Here is a 16,142-nt window from a genome sequence, read left to right on the forward strand (position 1 = left end):
TTCTGGGATGTCTGGATGTATAGATTCTTGCAAAACTGGTTTTTATTTTATTTTATTCCGACCCCGAAGATGCCTAAGGGAATGTCGAACTACTGATGTGTTGGGGGACTGATCCGGGGTCAGTGAATCCTTGGCTCCCCCTGGAGGAGCGGTTTTCGCGGGTTGACTTACCGGGTTGTACCACCACGGCGGCTGCTCCGGATCCACGGCACAGCATGGAAAAATCGGAAAACAAATTGCAGTCGCTAACTTGCCACTTCCTCAGCCGGCGCGACGACAGAGGGGCTGAGGAGTTGGCAAGCGTGTCGCCTAGTCCCCCTCTCACTGGGTCGACACAGCTTCCTCCTGCCTACGTTGCTTGCGAGCCTTGCGTGTAGGCTGAAGATGTCATGGTCGCCACTTACCACTGACTGACAGCAATCAAGACTAATGTGCATTCATAATAAAAAAAAATGTTTTTACTTAAAAATTCTGTTATGAATAGTGCCAGTATTTTAATTTCATTCTGTGTGTACATGATAGCGCTCTAAATATTTCCTAATGCATAAATAAAGTAATATTTCTATAATGTTTTACCTTTTTATTTATATTTCGTATATATTTTGTACCAGTAACCTAACTTGTTCTAAAGGTATGAATGAAATAAAATTGTAATTGGTAATGTCAGACATGTGCAATTCTTCAAAGAGTGACGATCTAACGTAGTAACATTCCAATCTTGCTATGAATTTAGAAATGTGTCTGTGTAAATTAGTAACAGTGGCAAAAAAAAAAAAATGAGCATCACAATATGGCAAGATTGAATTATTATAAAATATGCAAAAATAAAAAAAATTATAATAAGCTCAATAACATAGCCTTTCTTTAATTTTTACATTAATCCACAATTATTATCTTTCCAGGCTATTCTTCTTGCTTTCAACTCAGAGCTCTGTAGGTAACTGGATTGTTTGTACTTTCTAGTTGGAAAATAACATCCTTTCACTGAAGAAAAAAAAAAGCTGTGTGATAGAGAGTACAGTTATTTTGATGTAATATTTTTATGTTTTTAATACCTCAGCTTACAAGCTATGTGGCATGAAAAAGATATTTTCGTTGAATTGTGTCTTGTATCTGAACCGTGAAAAATGCAATGCCGGAAATGTTAGATATTTTAAACTCACAATGAAAATAATAAAATGAAAGGAACACTTGTGAAATATCAAGAAAAGAAATTAATGAAGGATATTTTTGTAGACATATTGTAAATATGTGATTAAATTAAAATTGTTGTATTAGGTTTTCTTAATTTTCTGAAATGATCACAAGTAGGCAAGATCTCTAAAGTTACTAAAACAAGCTAGTTCCATACAAACACCTTGGTCGCTAACAAAGTAGCAGACTCATAATGTATTTATAAAATAGGTAACTAAAGAGCTTTGCGTTCCAATCACAAAGGGTTAGACATAATGGGTACGTACCAGAAAAAGCACTTTTCCAGTGAAATTAAGACTTCTTTTACGTGTTTGTAGCAACCTCTTAGTTAGTATTCTAATGTAATGGCATGTCACCGGTGGTGTGTAGATCTTGTTAATTAAAAAAAGTCACAAGTCCAATAAAGGCTGTTAAAAGACCATGGTACTACCAAACTATCTGTCCTCTACTTTGCTGGTTGAGTAATATTTTAACTTTTGTTTCCAAAATCATCATATTATTATCAAACATCCAAGTCATGTAAAGCAAATCTACGTAGGTACAGCTTCTGGACTCCTCTACTGTGTTTTCTAAAATTAAAATAAATAAATAAATAAATAAATCTCACATGAAAATGATTTGCAGAGCAGGGTGGCTGAAATATTTCAGATCTTGAAAAAAAGGGGACAATTTAATGGAATCTATATTGTTGGGTGTGAGAAATGATATTTTTATTAACTAGTTAAATTTTTTTTTTTTTAAATTTATACATTTTTAAAAATAAATTCCAGACAATTCATTGCAATGACTGCTGTAACTCATTTAGATTTAAAAAAAAATTACTTGAGTGAGAGTTAAAAAAAAATTAAGAGAAGTATATATCAAAAAAAATATTTATTTTTAACTATAAAAAGTACAAAAAAAGTACATCAATATTTTGGAACCTTGCATACCATTGTATATAATAAATAAAATGTTACACACCATTACATGATATATATATATATATATATAGGTAGGGACGGGAAAAATTTGCGGGTTCATTTCTCTCCAGGATAGACTCCACAGTACTCGACAATCTCGGAGAAATGACACACCTGTTCACTGGCTGCTGATTCGCGAGACGTCTCAACCAATTTTTTTCCCATGATTCGGCACTTTCTTGGTTCAGGTTTTTTTCCATTGGCCCGAAGTTCCCCAGATAACATGCGGGCCAACAATCGCAGAAGCTGTACGAAGGTATACTTTTTTTGGATGTCAGTCTATTGCGAAATGAACACGCGAATTTTTCAGGTCTATACGTATATAGGTACCTATATAAAATAAGAGAGGAACATGTGCAGAGTGTCAGGAGGAAGTGAGAGCGCGTGAGATGAGAAGCGTGTTTGCGGCCGGGCGCAGCGACAGGGAAGCGCTGGGCGCTAGCCGAAGAAGAGGTCCGCGAGGCCGGACAGCGCCGGGCGGCGGTGCCTGTGGGGTTGGGGGCGACTTACAGTGATCTTGGTCTGGCCGAGCGCCGGCGGCACGTCCAGGTCCTTGGGGATGAGCACGTGGCCGAAGTTGTGGCGGTACTGCACGCACCACACGCCCAGCCAGTCGATGTCGTAGGCCGTCAGGTTTCCCGGCAGCTGGATCTCGATGTCCTCGCCCTGGTACCCGCGCAGCGGCTCCAGGCTGCCGGCACGAACAACCCCTCGCCACGTCACTCGGGAGCCTTCTTTTCACAGGCGAGAGAGACACAACGCCCGATCGTGCATCTTCGGTTTTTTTTTTTGACGTGACAAAGTCTAATAAATCGATGAACGCCGGCTGCACGCACGAAAAAGTGTCCCGTTGCGCACGTTGTTCCGTTACGCTGTGTCCCGTTACGCTCATTGTTCCGTTACACTGTGTCCCGTTACGCTCAATGTACGCTTGCGCCGCATCTGTCTCTCTTCCACTCGACTGTTTATAAAGTGAAGTGAAAAGTAAATGTGATTTTCATTGCCTATTGCAACAACAATTTCGGCAACAAAGGTTAATTATTCTTGCATTTTAAAAATCTGATTACTAGTATAATTTCAAGTATTTATTCTTTTATTACCTATTAAAATAAAAAATATTAAATTTTACTCATAAAGTATGCAATCATTTCATCAATGTTTTTGTTATGACGTTGTCACGTTAAACTATCGTCCGTAAACCGACTTTACAGAAACAAACAATTTTTTTTCACATTGTAACTCATGATAACTAATGGTTAATTAGGTTAGGTTAGCTACATTACAAAATACTTTAAAACATTGTAGACGGTTTATTTGGTTAGGATAACTACATTAAAGATACTGTGCAATCATGTAAACGGTTTCCTAGCCCTGGATGGCTACATATTAAAAAAGTTATTTGCTAAGCAACCATGTAATGCTTTTACAGTATTTTTAATGTAGCTATACTTACCTAATAATAACCAACCTTCCACAATGTTTTAAAGTATTTATAATGTAGCTAACCTATCGTAATCGACCGCAAAATTTAATGCCACGCCGGTTTATACAATGAGATAGAACGGGGGAAAAAAAGCGAGCATGAACTTCGGGGAACTTCGGGTGCGGCTCTCTCGTCTGTGAAAATAAGGCTTCTCGGGAGGTACTGGCCTGCGTCACGTAACCAGTCTCGGAAGTACCCGTCACCCGACTACAATTCCGTGACGTGCGCAAACACTTTTGGCAGAAAAAAAAAAGGGGGGGGGGGTTGTCTGTAAAGTCGGTTTACGTGATAACGTTATAAGAAAACATTGTTGAAAAAATTGTATACTTATGAATTTTCAAATATTATTTACATTTTTTTTTGCAAATTTTAATTTAAATAATATGTTTAAATATAATCACGAAACAATTATTTAAAAAAGCCCGCCTTAACCTGTTTGATATTATGGAAGAATTTCTCGCACGATGGTTGGCCGGTTCTTGCACGCTCGGCTCGGGCGGAACGTGACAATGCGTCATGCTTTTTCGTGCGTACAGCCGGCGTTCATCGATTTATTAAGACGTTATCACGTCAAAAACATCGCAAGTAGGATACATGGATAATTGGCACTATCTTCTGAGAACTATCAAATTTCAGACATGATACACTGCATTGTGTACGGAGGCCATTTAATATTTATTAAATTTTGTGTATTTTTTTTTAAATTTTGGCATTTGCAATTATAAATTTTTATCATTTTACAAGCCATGACTAATTTAATTCTCAATAACAATTATTGTTGCAGTCTCTGGTATCATGAAAGAAAAGACTGACAATTTCATGTTATGGATCCTCCAAAGCCGATATCTGACCTATTAAATGTCATATTTGAGTGCTGCATCCTTTCCTTGTGAGATAGATCGCCCTGTAGCCACCCTTGGAACTTGGAGTGCGCAGATTCCTTTAAGACATCGACTTCCAGCAATCATGGCTGCCCCTACTTTTGTGACTTCTTTGATTCATTCCTCAGCTCAAGTCGCTGCTGGTGTTTATTTATGTATTTATTTATTTGAATTAATCCTATAGGTAATTGTTTTTGGGTTTTTATATTTATCACTGATGTTCATTGCTGGGATTGTTTCCTGACTAGAGGTAGTGGCAAATGTCACATTCACATTTCAGGAAGTCTTTTATAAAATATCTCAACAAACAATAAAATATTGCAAAGTGGAATAAACAGTGGATGTAAACCTTATATTTACGAGGTTCAAACATGCGTGTGTGCTTATTTAAATTGTTCGTAAAAAGTTCAATATTTTTAATTTTAAGTTAAATGATGCATATTGTTTTTAGTTTCCAATGTACTTGGCATGTTTTATTTTGAAATTTTCTTTTAATATATTACTGGGTTTACTATTTTGAAAAATGTTATCAGTTGTGACATCAGTACTAACACTTGGTTTAACATTCATGAACCGTGTTCCATTATTTGCTGGTAATTGGTTTTATTTACTAGTTTGTTAGTTGTTTACTACTATATTTTATTTAGGTTAGCTCGGTTGTGATTGTTTGTTTGGTTATAACTTTACATTTAAAAGTACGTACTTTAATGGGAAAAGGATGATTAAATATATTATCATCTTGTAACTAAATGTGGACTGTTAAAATTCATTGTTTCGTATCAGAAAAAGGGGGTTGCCTGTAAAGAAGGTTTACGGACAATAATTTTACGTGATAACGTCATACGAAAAACATTGATGAAAAAATTGCATACTTTTTTAATTTTCAAATATTATTTACATATTTTTTTTTTTTTGCAAATTTAATTTAAATAATTTGTTTGAATGTAATCACGAAACAATTTGTTAAAAAAGCCCGCCTTAACCTGTTTGATATTATGGAAGATTTTCTCGCACGGTGGTTGGCCGGTTCTTGCACGCTCGGCTCAGTGCGCAACGTGACAATTTTTCGTGCGTGCAGCCGGCGTTCATCAATTTATAAGACGTTATCACTTCAAAAAATTTTTTTGACGTGACAACGTCTAAAAAATCGATGGACGCCGGCTGCACGCACAAAATTGTCCCGTTACGCACATTGTCCGTTACGCTGTGTCCCGTTACGCTCATTGTACGCTTGCGCCGCATCTGTCTCTCTTCCACTCGATTGGAACAACCATCGATTTGACTTTTTCGAGGCACATTAAACTTGAAACACTCCCATTCGTTTCCTACTTTTCCTATCATCGTCCTATCCTTAACAGAATAACACAGATTGGAAGACGTTAAATAGCAAACATGTGTAAAAGTTATAGTTAAAATAATCTCTTAGTTAAAGTAATAAACATATTTGAACTAACGAGTGCAAAAAAAAGAAGTAAATTTATCAAAATAAATTGTTAGATTTTATTTCACTCCTTAGTATCCATACAAAAAATAGTGATAATTCAATAAAAATTATTCAGTTTTATTCATAAAAGTATGCAATAATTTCATCAATGTTTTGTTATGACGTTGTCACGTTGAACTATCGTCCGTAAACCGACTTCACAGACAAGCAATGTTTCCGCCGGAGAGTTGAAGGTGATAGGTGACCCGGGGGGATGGCTGGTCGGGATGGGGCGCCCACCTGCCCATCTCGTTGGGCACCTTGATGCCGAGCGGGCTGGGCTCGCTGCCGTTGCCCACCCAGAAGTAGGCGTCGGGCCCCGCGCCGTCGTAGTGCAGGTTGGGTATGTAGAAGGTCTTGGCGTCCAGCACGCTGACGTTGCCCGAGCGCAGGCCGTGCGCCAGGCGCTTGAACTCTGGCAGCACGCGGGGGCGAGGCACCTCCAGGCCGGGCGGCACGAACACCTCGCCGAAGTTCACCTGCGCCCGACCAACACCCGGCACCAATCACCGTGAGACGTCGAGCCATCCGCCTCCTGCTGCCTTCCTTCATTTCCCTCTCCGCACACGGTACAATATCCCTTACAATCAGGGGCGCAACAACAGGGGGGGGGGGATGGGTATTTTGCCCCCCCCCCTCCTTTTCTGAAACCTTGAAGTGGTGTGCAAACGGGGGCAAAGAAAGTGCTATGTAATCAATTTTTATATAATAAAACTGGCTTAAATAGCACCATTTTCCACCTTGAAATACAAATTTTTCCCCGGACCCCCACCGCTTCAAAAGGGAGGGGGGATCGATGATTCTTTATAAAAAGGTATGTTGCAACTCCCTCCCTTCCTTTTGGAAATTTAGTTGTTGCGCCCCTGCTTACAATATTGTAAAGCTAGGAGTCGTACTGGCTCTACTACTAGTTTCTTCACTCGAATTCAAAAACTGGATGCTGCTAGCAGCTGCACGAGCTGGGCTACTGGTTTTTGCGTAATAGACAGCGTCCTATTTTCGTTGCTTGGTGTGTTCCTAATATTTAAGAAGTGGCCAATCAGAACTCACGAAAACAGCACGAGGGGATGTTTACACTTTTAAGCGCGCATGTCGTGATAAACATGGACGGAAAGAAGTGGAATAGTGACCAACTCCTCGTTTTAATAAATGCATACAACGAAGTGCCTTGTTTGTATGCAGTAAAAAAATGTGAATTATCATAATACAAATATGTTGTGGAGAATATTCTCTTAACAAAACTAGTAAGGCAGCTAGAATCGTGTGCAGCAGAAACTTGTAGCGCACCTAGTGTTTCAGCTTGTAGCCTACACAGTACAGAAACCAGTAAGCATTCTAGTGGAACATATTGTACCGTGTGCGGTGGGCTTAAGTCATGGGCCGGCGCCACAACAACAACATCAACAGCAAGAACAACAACAACGAGGATGAGAGATGCGGTAACATAAATAAAAATGTTTAAAATGAACTTTAATATATCGTTACGTCCCTCTCTAAAAATATATATATTTAAAAAAAACACCGGGAAAATTGGTTCTATTCATTATCTCTCTCCCTCATTTTCTCTCTATCCCCTCTCCGAAAAAAAGAAATCACAAAGAACAAAGCTTCCAAAAAAAAAAATTGTTCCCGCTTTTCCTAAACATTAAAAATAAATTTTTTTGGTCCCGATTCGCCATATCAGAAATGTATATACTTATATGTATGTCAAATAAAATTAGGTAAAAGTGCACTGAGTGCTGGAGTGCCCTGTTGCAATACCAAAAACTGTAAAGTGTACAAACTGTGACTGTAAAAACCTATTGAATTGAATTGAATTGCATCAATTCTCAAGAGAAAAAAAATATTGTATATCCATATTGACACCCGTCAATATTGAATTTCCGTCGTTAAACACGGTAACTTTCATTTAAAAAACAAAAAGTCGTGTAGAACTGTTTCCGCAATGCAAGCACTAAGCCTCCAGGTGACCAGCAACTGGACGGGAAGCGGCTTTACAGTGGCCACGCGGTGACGCGTGCAGGGTCGTTACCACAACGCCGAAATAACAATAACGCCGAATACCATAACGCCGAATGCCAAATTGACCGCAACGCCGACAGCTAGAAAACTGCTGTGTACCACAACCCAAAAATACAGTAACGCCGAAAAATGTTGCTGCGTGGAGGGGGGGGGGGGGGGCCACAGGAGGAAAATGAAAAAGAACTGAATGAATTTGTGTGTGTTTCTTAAATGTATCTTAACGCCGAAATACCACAACCTAACCTAACCTAACCTAGGCTAGCCTAACGTAACCTAGCCTATCCTACCTAACCTTACCTAACCTAACTTTTGTGGCAGTCCTGCAATGACATTTTTCGGCGTTAATGTATTTCGGCTTTGTGGTAATTTGGCGTTGTGGTACACAGCAGCTTTCTAGCTGTTGGCGTTTTAGTCAATTTGGCATTCGGCGTTATGGTTTTCGGCGTTATTGTACGTTTGGCGTAGTGGTATTTCGGCGTTGTGGTGCGTCCCCACGCGGCGCATGTCCATCCCCCTGGAAGATGACGTCACCTCTCCGACAACGCAGCCCACAAACTAACAACGACATAGTCCAGGGGTAGCCAACATTCAAACCAAAGACACCTGGAAGAATCCAGATGCAGCGCGCGCTATTGGAAAGTGAACCCGAACCGGACCATAAGACAGTCAACGACTGGACATTTTTTTTTCTTCCCAACATGGCGGGGAAAATACCCACCCAATGCTTCATTATTAGAGACCGGAAAAATTCGCGAATTCATTTCGCGATAGGCTAATATACAAATAGTTATACCTCAGTGCTGCCTCTGCTATTGGCTTACAACTCACCTGGATGACTCTGGGTCAGTGAGAAACGCCTAACCAAAGCTTTATCGAATCACAGGTTGTTACGTTGGGACGTCTCACAAGACAGCAGCCAATGAGTGGGTGACATTCGACCGAGTGTACGCAGAACTATCGAGTTCATCCTGGAGGTCACTGAACCCGCGAATTTTTCCGGTCCCTATTCATTATCGACTGAAAACACGTATTTTCATTAATGCGCGAAAGCTGTATTCCCTTTCCCACACAATTTCATAAATTTTATAATATCACTAAATAGTAACTTTTGATAATAATGTTAAAAATACTTCAATTCTTAATAGTGGATTCTATAATGATCGTCAATTGTTTCAAAAGGAAAAAAAATATATATGTTGCAGCTGATCACTATTGACTTCAGTCATCCCTTTGCGCGACGAGCTGTGCATTAACGAAGACAAATTTTCAAGAACGATAAAAAAAAGGTCATTACCTATAAACTGTTGCATCCAAGACGGCGGTTTTTTGTTGTTGTTTATAATCACTTCTCTTTAAACATACGACCGACATAACTTATATCCGTGACCGCCTAAGATGTCATGACTAGAGACCTGTAAAATTCGCGGATCCATTTCGCGATAGGATAGAGTCCAAATACTTTTGACATTATTTTGCTTCAGTGTTTGGGCCACAGTTTATCTGAAGGACTCTGGGCCAATGAAAAATCTTTAACAGAAGAATTTTGCGAATCACGATCATTCCAGTCAACAGGTGTTACGAGTCGGTAACCAATCAGCAGATGTAATTTGCACGAGTGCGTAGAGGATCATGGAGTCTATCCTTTAGGGATTTGAATTCGCGAATTTTACAGGTCTCCAGTTATGGACGAGTCTTCGGCGCGTTTCTTCCAACACGTGGAGAATTATTATTTTTTTTCCCCGCAAGTTGGGAAACGTGGTAGACGTGGCCGGTGGATCTTTCCCCGGGTTACTCTCCCATCCTCTTCCCCTTTCATTCCGTCAACGCCCCAGGTTCCATATTGTCATCTCGTCGTCTTCGGTTATCTCTCGAGGAGTGAAGACGAGGACGTGGAGACCGCAAAGACATAATTCATTCATTTATTCGCCCGGGGGAGGCGCTTCTCGCGTCGAGGACTGACGAGGACTCGCGGGCTCAAAGGGGCGACTCCAGCGCGCCCCCCCCCCCCCTCCCACCCGGGGAGAAGCCCGCTGCCGCTGACAGCCGCCGTCAGAGGCGCGGCGTCTGTGGCACCTCGCCCCCTCCTCCTGCGCCCCTGTCGCGAGGCGACCCGACAGCCGCGCGGCGCGATGTGGGCGACGCACCACAACGCCGAACGTACAATAACGCCGAATGCCAAATTGATAGGGTCATGTAGATTTCGCGAAAAGATTTCGAGACTAGCTGAAAGTTAAAACACTGTAGCATTGTCTGTGTTCCATTATTGGGTGATTTTCTTTCAGGTACATGTCGATTGTTACAACACCAACCACAGTAATTCAGTACGGAAGCAAACGCGTCCTGAGTGGCTCGGTCAAATAAGGCAACGAGTTCTCTCGCAGACGGCCGCCAATCACAAGGAAGAAACCACAGTTGCGGGTATACCTTGTTGCAGTCCAATAGGCGTTCAGATATTTTCGCGAAAAATACCTGCCCCTACAAATTGACTACAACTCCCGACAGCTAGAAAACTGCTGTGTGCCACAACCGCAGAAATACATTAACGCCAAAAATGTCATTGCAGGACTGCCACAAAGGTTAGGTTAGGTAAGGTCAGCACACAAATTCATTCAGTTGTTTTTCATTTTGCTCCTGTGGCCCCCCCTCCCCGCAGCAACATTTTTTCGGCGTTACTGTGTTTCGGCGTTGTGGTACACAGCAGTTTTCTAGCTGTCGGCGTTGCGATCAATTTGGCATTCGGCGTTATGGTATTCGGCGTTATTGTACGTTCGGCGTTGTGGTAACCACCCTGCGATGTATCTGGCCGATGAGGCGACTGTCGCCACTTGAGCCAAGCGCCACAACCAGGCCCCGACTCCAGGCAGCCAGCGCTCTTCATCCGCCCCTTTCCTTTTACAACCCCTCCCCCCTCCTCATTAGCATATAAAACTTTTACAAATTCAAGCTTATTTATCATCAGAACACCCGTGTGGCGATTCTCTGCTATTCGCTAAAAGTTTAGGGAAAACACTCTATGGCTAGAGACCGGAAACATTCGCGGGTTCAATGACCTCCAGGATAGACTTCACTATACTCCAATCACTCGGGCAAATGCCAACTGTTCATTGGCTGATGACTCGTGAGTCGTCTCGACCGAGTGTCTGTGATTCGACACTTCAATGAGTGAGGGTCTCTAATTGGCCCTCATTACTCCAGATTAACAGTGAACCAATTGCAGAAGCAGCGCTAAGGTATAATTATTTGAATTGTAGCATATCACGAAAAGAATCCGCGAATTTTTCAGGTCTTTATCTATGGCCAATGAGAAAACATTATAAAAAAAAGGGGGTTGTCAGTAAAGTCGGTTTACGGACGATAATTTTACGTGATAACGTGATAAGAAAACATTGATGAAAAAGTGCTTACTTTTAATTTTCAAATATTATTTACAGTTTTTGCAAATTTAATTTGAATAATTTGTTTTTAATATAATCACGAACAATATGTTAAAAAGCCCGCCTTAAATTGTTTGATATTATGGAAGATTTTCTCGCACGGTGGTTTGGCCGGTTCTTCTTCGCTCGGCTTAGTGCGGATCGTGACAATTTTTCGTGCCTGCAGCAGGCACTCTCCGATTTATAAGATGTTATCACGTCAAAAAAAAACATCGAATCAATTGTATTCCAATTGAGATGTCTCACAGGTCAACAGCCAATGAACAGGTGGCATTTTTACCCGAGCCTAGATACGAGTGAATCTGCCAATTTTTTTTTCTGTCCCTATCGTCATGCTCTGATTGGCTTGCATCCCTCGAGGATAAATAATGTTGCTTCAACAGCTGTGTCGCTCTTGTGTCACCCCGAGTGTTAAGTCGTTTCACCACACGACGATAGATTAGCTGGTCGCAAGGTTCTCCCACCCTCTCCACCGGTAAAGGTTTCATAACTAGCGTTTAAAACATACGCTGACACAATAACAGAAAGTCAATTCAACGTATACGTGCTTCAAAGTCAAGGAAAGTGCGCAAAAATTACGTGGGTAGGTATATCTAGAGGCCTGCAAAATGAGCGACATTCACTGGAATCGGCATACAATCCACACGCTTGTACACATAAAGGTCGGCGTCTCTTAACTACTTTTTAGCTTATGGCATTATGGGTTGTTTTCTTGTCGTAAAAGATGACGTGCCCGTCGTTTCGGCGAGCCTTTTCGCAGCCATCTGCAAGGAAGATAGACCACTGAGGCCTGGTGTTACGGCGCAGTGTTTGCATGGGGAAAATACCGCGCCGGAACACCAGGTCTCAGTTGTTAATCTCCGTTGAAGATATCTGCAACAAGGCACGCCTCAATCTAGACGCCAAGAAATAGTTAATGTCTCTCGGCACGAAAGCCTACGATCTAGATTCAAGCCGTTGTCTGTTGTCCACACAGAAAACCAATTTTCTGTACTTTTACAAAAAAAAAAAAAAAAAAAAACAATCCCTATGTAAATCAGTTGTCAAGAAATAGCTTGTAACACTACAAGAAAAATATTTTATCTTTGTACAACACATGGCTATGGTTATTTTTTGCATGTATGAAATAATTATATTTTTCGAGATAATGCGGAGTATTTCTTACGAAAATTGACGCTTAAATTTATATTTTAATTGACGTTTCATTCGGACATTATTATTATTTTTTTAACCCAGGTAGAAAAGATAATCGAATATTCAAAATTTTGACTTTATTTTGTTGTATCGGTGGGTGCTTATTATGTGCGCTGTTTCAGGTACTGGGACAACACAAAGCATGAATGTGTAACTGCGAACACTATTTTGTAGTAATACAGTTGTTTTCAAGTAAAAGTACAAGTATACAAAAATATATAGCCTATATAATTTTTACTGGAATATTTCTTGTTCCTCTTACAAAAAAAATACTGTGCATTGACTGCTGCAATATTTAATCGTCTATCAGGATCGCACGTGATCTTGCCATTAGAATACATTTTTTTTAATGTTGTTATTGCTTTCTTGTCCTCAGGACGTTTAGAAAACTACCCTTTAACTAGAGACCGGAAAAATTCGCGGGTTCATATGCTATAATCCAAACAACTGTATCTTTATATTGCCTTTGTGATTGACTCACAGTTTATCTGAAAGACTTTGAGCCAATGAAAAAAAAAAAAAAAAAATTCAACCAAAAAAGTATCGAATCGCAAGCACAGGTCTCACGAGACAGTAGCCAGTGAGCAGGTGGCAATTGCCGGAGTGTGTAGAGGATTGTGGAGTCTATCCTAGAGGTCATCGAAATCGCGAATATTTCCAGTCTCTGCCTTTTAATGAATGAGAGCCCAGGTGAAGAATGCGCAGTAGCATGCATCCTAGCTAGAGACCTGCAAAATTCGCGGTTCCGATGGCCTTCAGGATAGACTGCACATACCCCTGTACACTCGGGCAAATAACGCAAGTTCATCGGCTGCCGACTTGTAAGTCGTCTCAGCTGGTTCGTCTGTGATTCGATCCTTCTTCGGTTGAGGGTTTATAACTGGTTGAGATTCGTCCAGATGGACAGTAAGCCAATTAGCAAAATTATCTAAGAGGTATGTGTGTTTGACTTCTAGCCTATCACCGAATGAATCCGCGAATTTTGCAGGTCTCTAAATTCCCAGCTTCTTTCCAGAACAATGACGTGATGTGAAGGTGTGCAGGCGCGGCGGAACGCGAGGAGGTTGAAGACGTCATCTATATTCCCCTGAGTTACCATGGGAATGCAGGCGTCGCCCCTCGCGGGCTCACGTCTGGCCGGAACCAGAGGGCAGCACAAGAACACAACACAACACAACCACAGAACTACAACAGCGGCGCCACCCCGCCCGGTAACGAACCCCAAATGGTTGCCCGTCTCGGATTGTTTGCAGTGAAATCAGCTTAAAGGATTGATCATTACCGGCCGGGGAAGGGACGGAGGGTGGCCAGGCAACATGGCCGCCAGAGAAGGGTTTCGGGTCGGGCGTGCGAACAGCGAGTGGGTGAGGAAGGAAAGGGGGTGGATGGCCATGGAAGGGGGTGGGGGAGGGAGGGGCGCCGATACGTGCGCACAAGTGGCTGCGCGGTGGAGCATAGCGCGTCGACGGGTCGGGGCTACACGGGGCCGGAAATCTTTACCCGAAATGTAACAGCGTTTCCATACTGAGCAATCAATGCATCAGGCGCGGAATTGTTGGAATAAATTTTTCCAATTTGTGCTCACTTTGATTTCAATAATATTTCAAATGATTAGAGACCGGAAAAATTCACGGATTCATTTCGTGATAGGCTGAAATTCAAACATGTGTATAATTCTGCTGGTTCTGCTATTGGCTCGCGGTTTAACTGGTGCTCTCTGGGCCAATGAGATACTATCGACAAAAGAAGCGTCGAATCACAAGCTACCCAGTGGAGACGTCTCGCAATTTAGGACCCAATGAACACGCTTGTTTACTTGAGATGTGTAGAGGATAATGGAGTCTATCCTAGAGGTCATTGAATCCGCGAAATTTTCCGGTCCCTAGTTATAGGTACCAAATTCCTTCCGGAGTAAGCTACAAATAATGTCATCTTCACCACTGGCAAAGTTACTTAGCTTGAGAACCCGACAAACTTCCTGAGGTGATACGTTCTTTAAATGATTCGTGCAATTGGTAATTTTGATTTAATGTATTTTTTTTTGAACGTACGCAATTTGCAGTTTTGCACGGTTTTTCATGGAAAACTCTGGAAAAAAAAATTAAAAGTTATGAAGATAAAAAAATCTATTATATATATATATATATATGATTTCTGAAATTCCAAAAATAAAAAAAATTAAAATATAAAGATATAATATTCATTACTTTTTATCTTTATATAATTTTTATTTTCGGATTTTTTCCATGAAAAACAGTGCAAAACTGCAATGGTGTTATGTGCAAAAAACTGAATTGAATCAGTTCCTGAGCTGTGTCTCTGTGCTCGGGGAGCGAGACGCAGCCTGCGCGAACAGCGACCAGGGAAGCGACGGGTGTGGTTGAGACACGAGACGAGACCTGGAGACTGTCTCCGGAGCGACGTCTGCGATCCTCCCATCGTCTCTGGGCTGATTCATTTCAACTATAATAATTATTAGGGACCGGAAAAATTCGCGGGTTCAATGACCTGCAGGATGAACTCCATAGTTCTACGTACACTCGGTCAAATTTCACCCACTCATTGGCTGCTGTATTGTGAGACGTCCCAGCGTAGCAGCCTGTGATTCGATAAAGCTTTAGTCGGGCGTTTCTCGTTGGCCCAGAGTCATCCAGGTGAGTTGCGAGCCAATAGCAGAGGCAGCACTGAGGTATAACTATTGTATATTAGCCTATCGCGAAATTAATTCGCGAATTTTTCCGGTCTCTAATAATTAAATATAATTTCAACTATCGCGTATTCATTTCGCTATTGGCTAACATTCAAATAAACACGCCTTTAATTTGCTTGTGCTGTTGGCTTACTGTCCATCTGGTTGAGTCTGAGCTGTTGAGAAAGCCTCAACTAATAAAGTATCGAATAATGTCTTTGAGGAAATTAAAAAAAAAATATGTATATATATTGAACAATTTCTAGAATGAGTCGCATGAAAACGTTTCGTGGCAGAGCTATTTTTTTTGTAAACACTGTGGGTTTCTCTTGATGTTACGGCAGACCAAGGATTCTCAGATGTAAGTAACCGCATTTTCATTGGTCCAGTAAAATGGGAAATCACCGACTATAGCCAATAATAAAGGACTGAAGAAATTCGTGGTTTCAGTGTCATCTAGGATAGACTCCACGATCCTCTACGTGCGTGGGACAATTACACCTGCTCATTGGCTAATAACTAATGACACCTCTTAACTTTGTTGAGTGTATTTCATTGGCTCAGATTCCTTCAGGTAAAATGTGATCCAGTCAATGAAGGTGGACGAGTTTGGATTCTAGTCTAGCTCTAAATGAATCTGCGAATTTTTCATGTCTCTACCAATAATAAACCACCAAATCAAGTAAAACATTATGTCGAAGTCTAACAAAAAAACTTTTTTTTTCTCCCTGTGAAATAAAAGTGTTTCTGTGTACAAACAGAGACGAGAATCATCGGCGAGTTAAATGATCTGCAGAATT

The 16,142-nt window shown here is 41.1% G+C and overlaps 1 protein-coding gene across 2 annotated transcripts in view; it reads right to left on the reverse strand.

Annotated features, from left to right (window-relative positions):
• The window catches only part of LOC134534235 (protein Skeletor, isoforms B/C), a 168,495-nt gene that overhangs the window by 33,648 nt on the left and 118,705 nt on the right, over positions 1–16,142 (reverse strand). Inside the window, exons 5-7 of one of the 2 annotated variants that reach the window (XM_063372515.1) lie at positions 6,244–6,482; positions 2,667–2,847; positions 172–192 (exon numbers count right to left, since the gene is read on the reverse strand). In XM_063372515.1, coding sequence (XP_063228585.1) covers positions 172–192; positions 2,667–2,847; positions 6,244–6,482 — 441 coding nt within the window. The remainder of the gene's footprint in view (positions 1–171; positions 193–2,666; positions 2,848–6,243; positions 6,483–16,142) is intronic. The other variant, XM_063372516.1, reaches the window with a different exon arrangement.

This window comes from Bacillus rossius, chromosome 7 (genome assembly GCF_032445375.1).
Source record: "Bacillus rossius redtenbacheri isolate Brsri chromosome 7, Brsri_v3, whole genome shotgun sequence".
NCBI classification, from domain to species: domain Eukaryota; kingdom Metazoa; phylum Arthropoda; class Insecta; order Phasmatodea; family Bacillidae; genus Bacillus; species Bacillus rossius.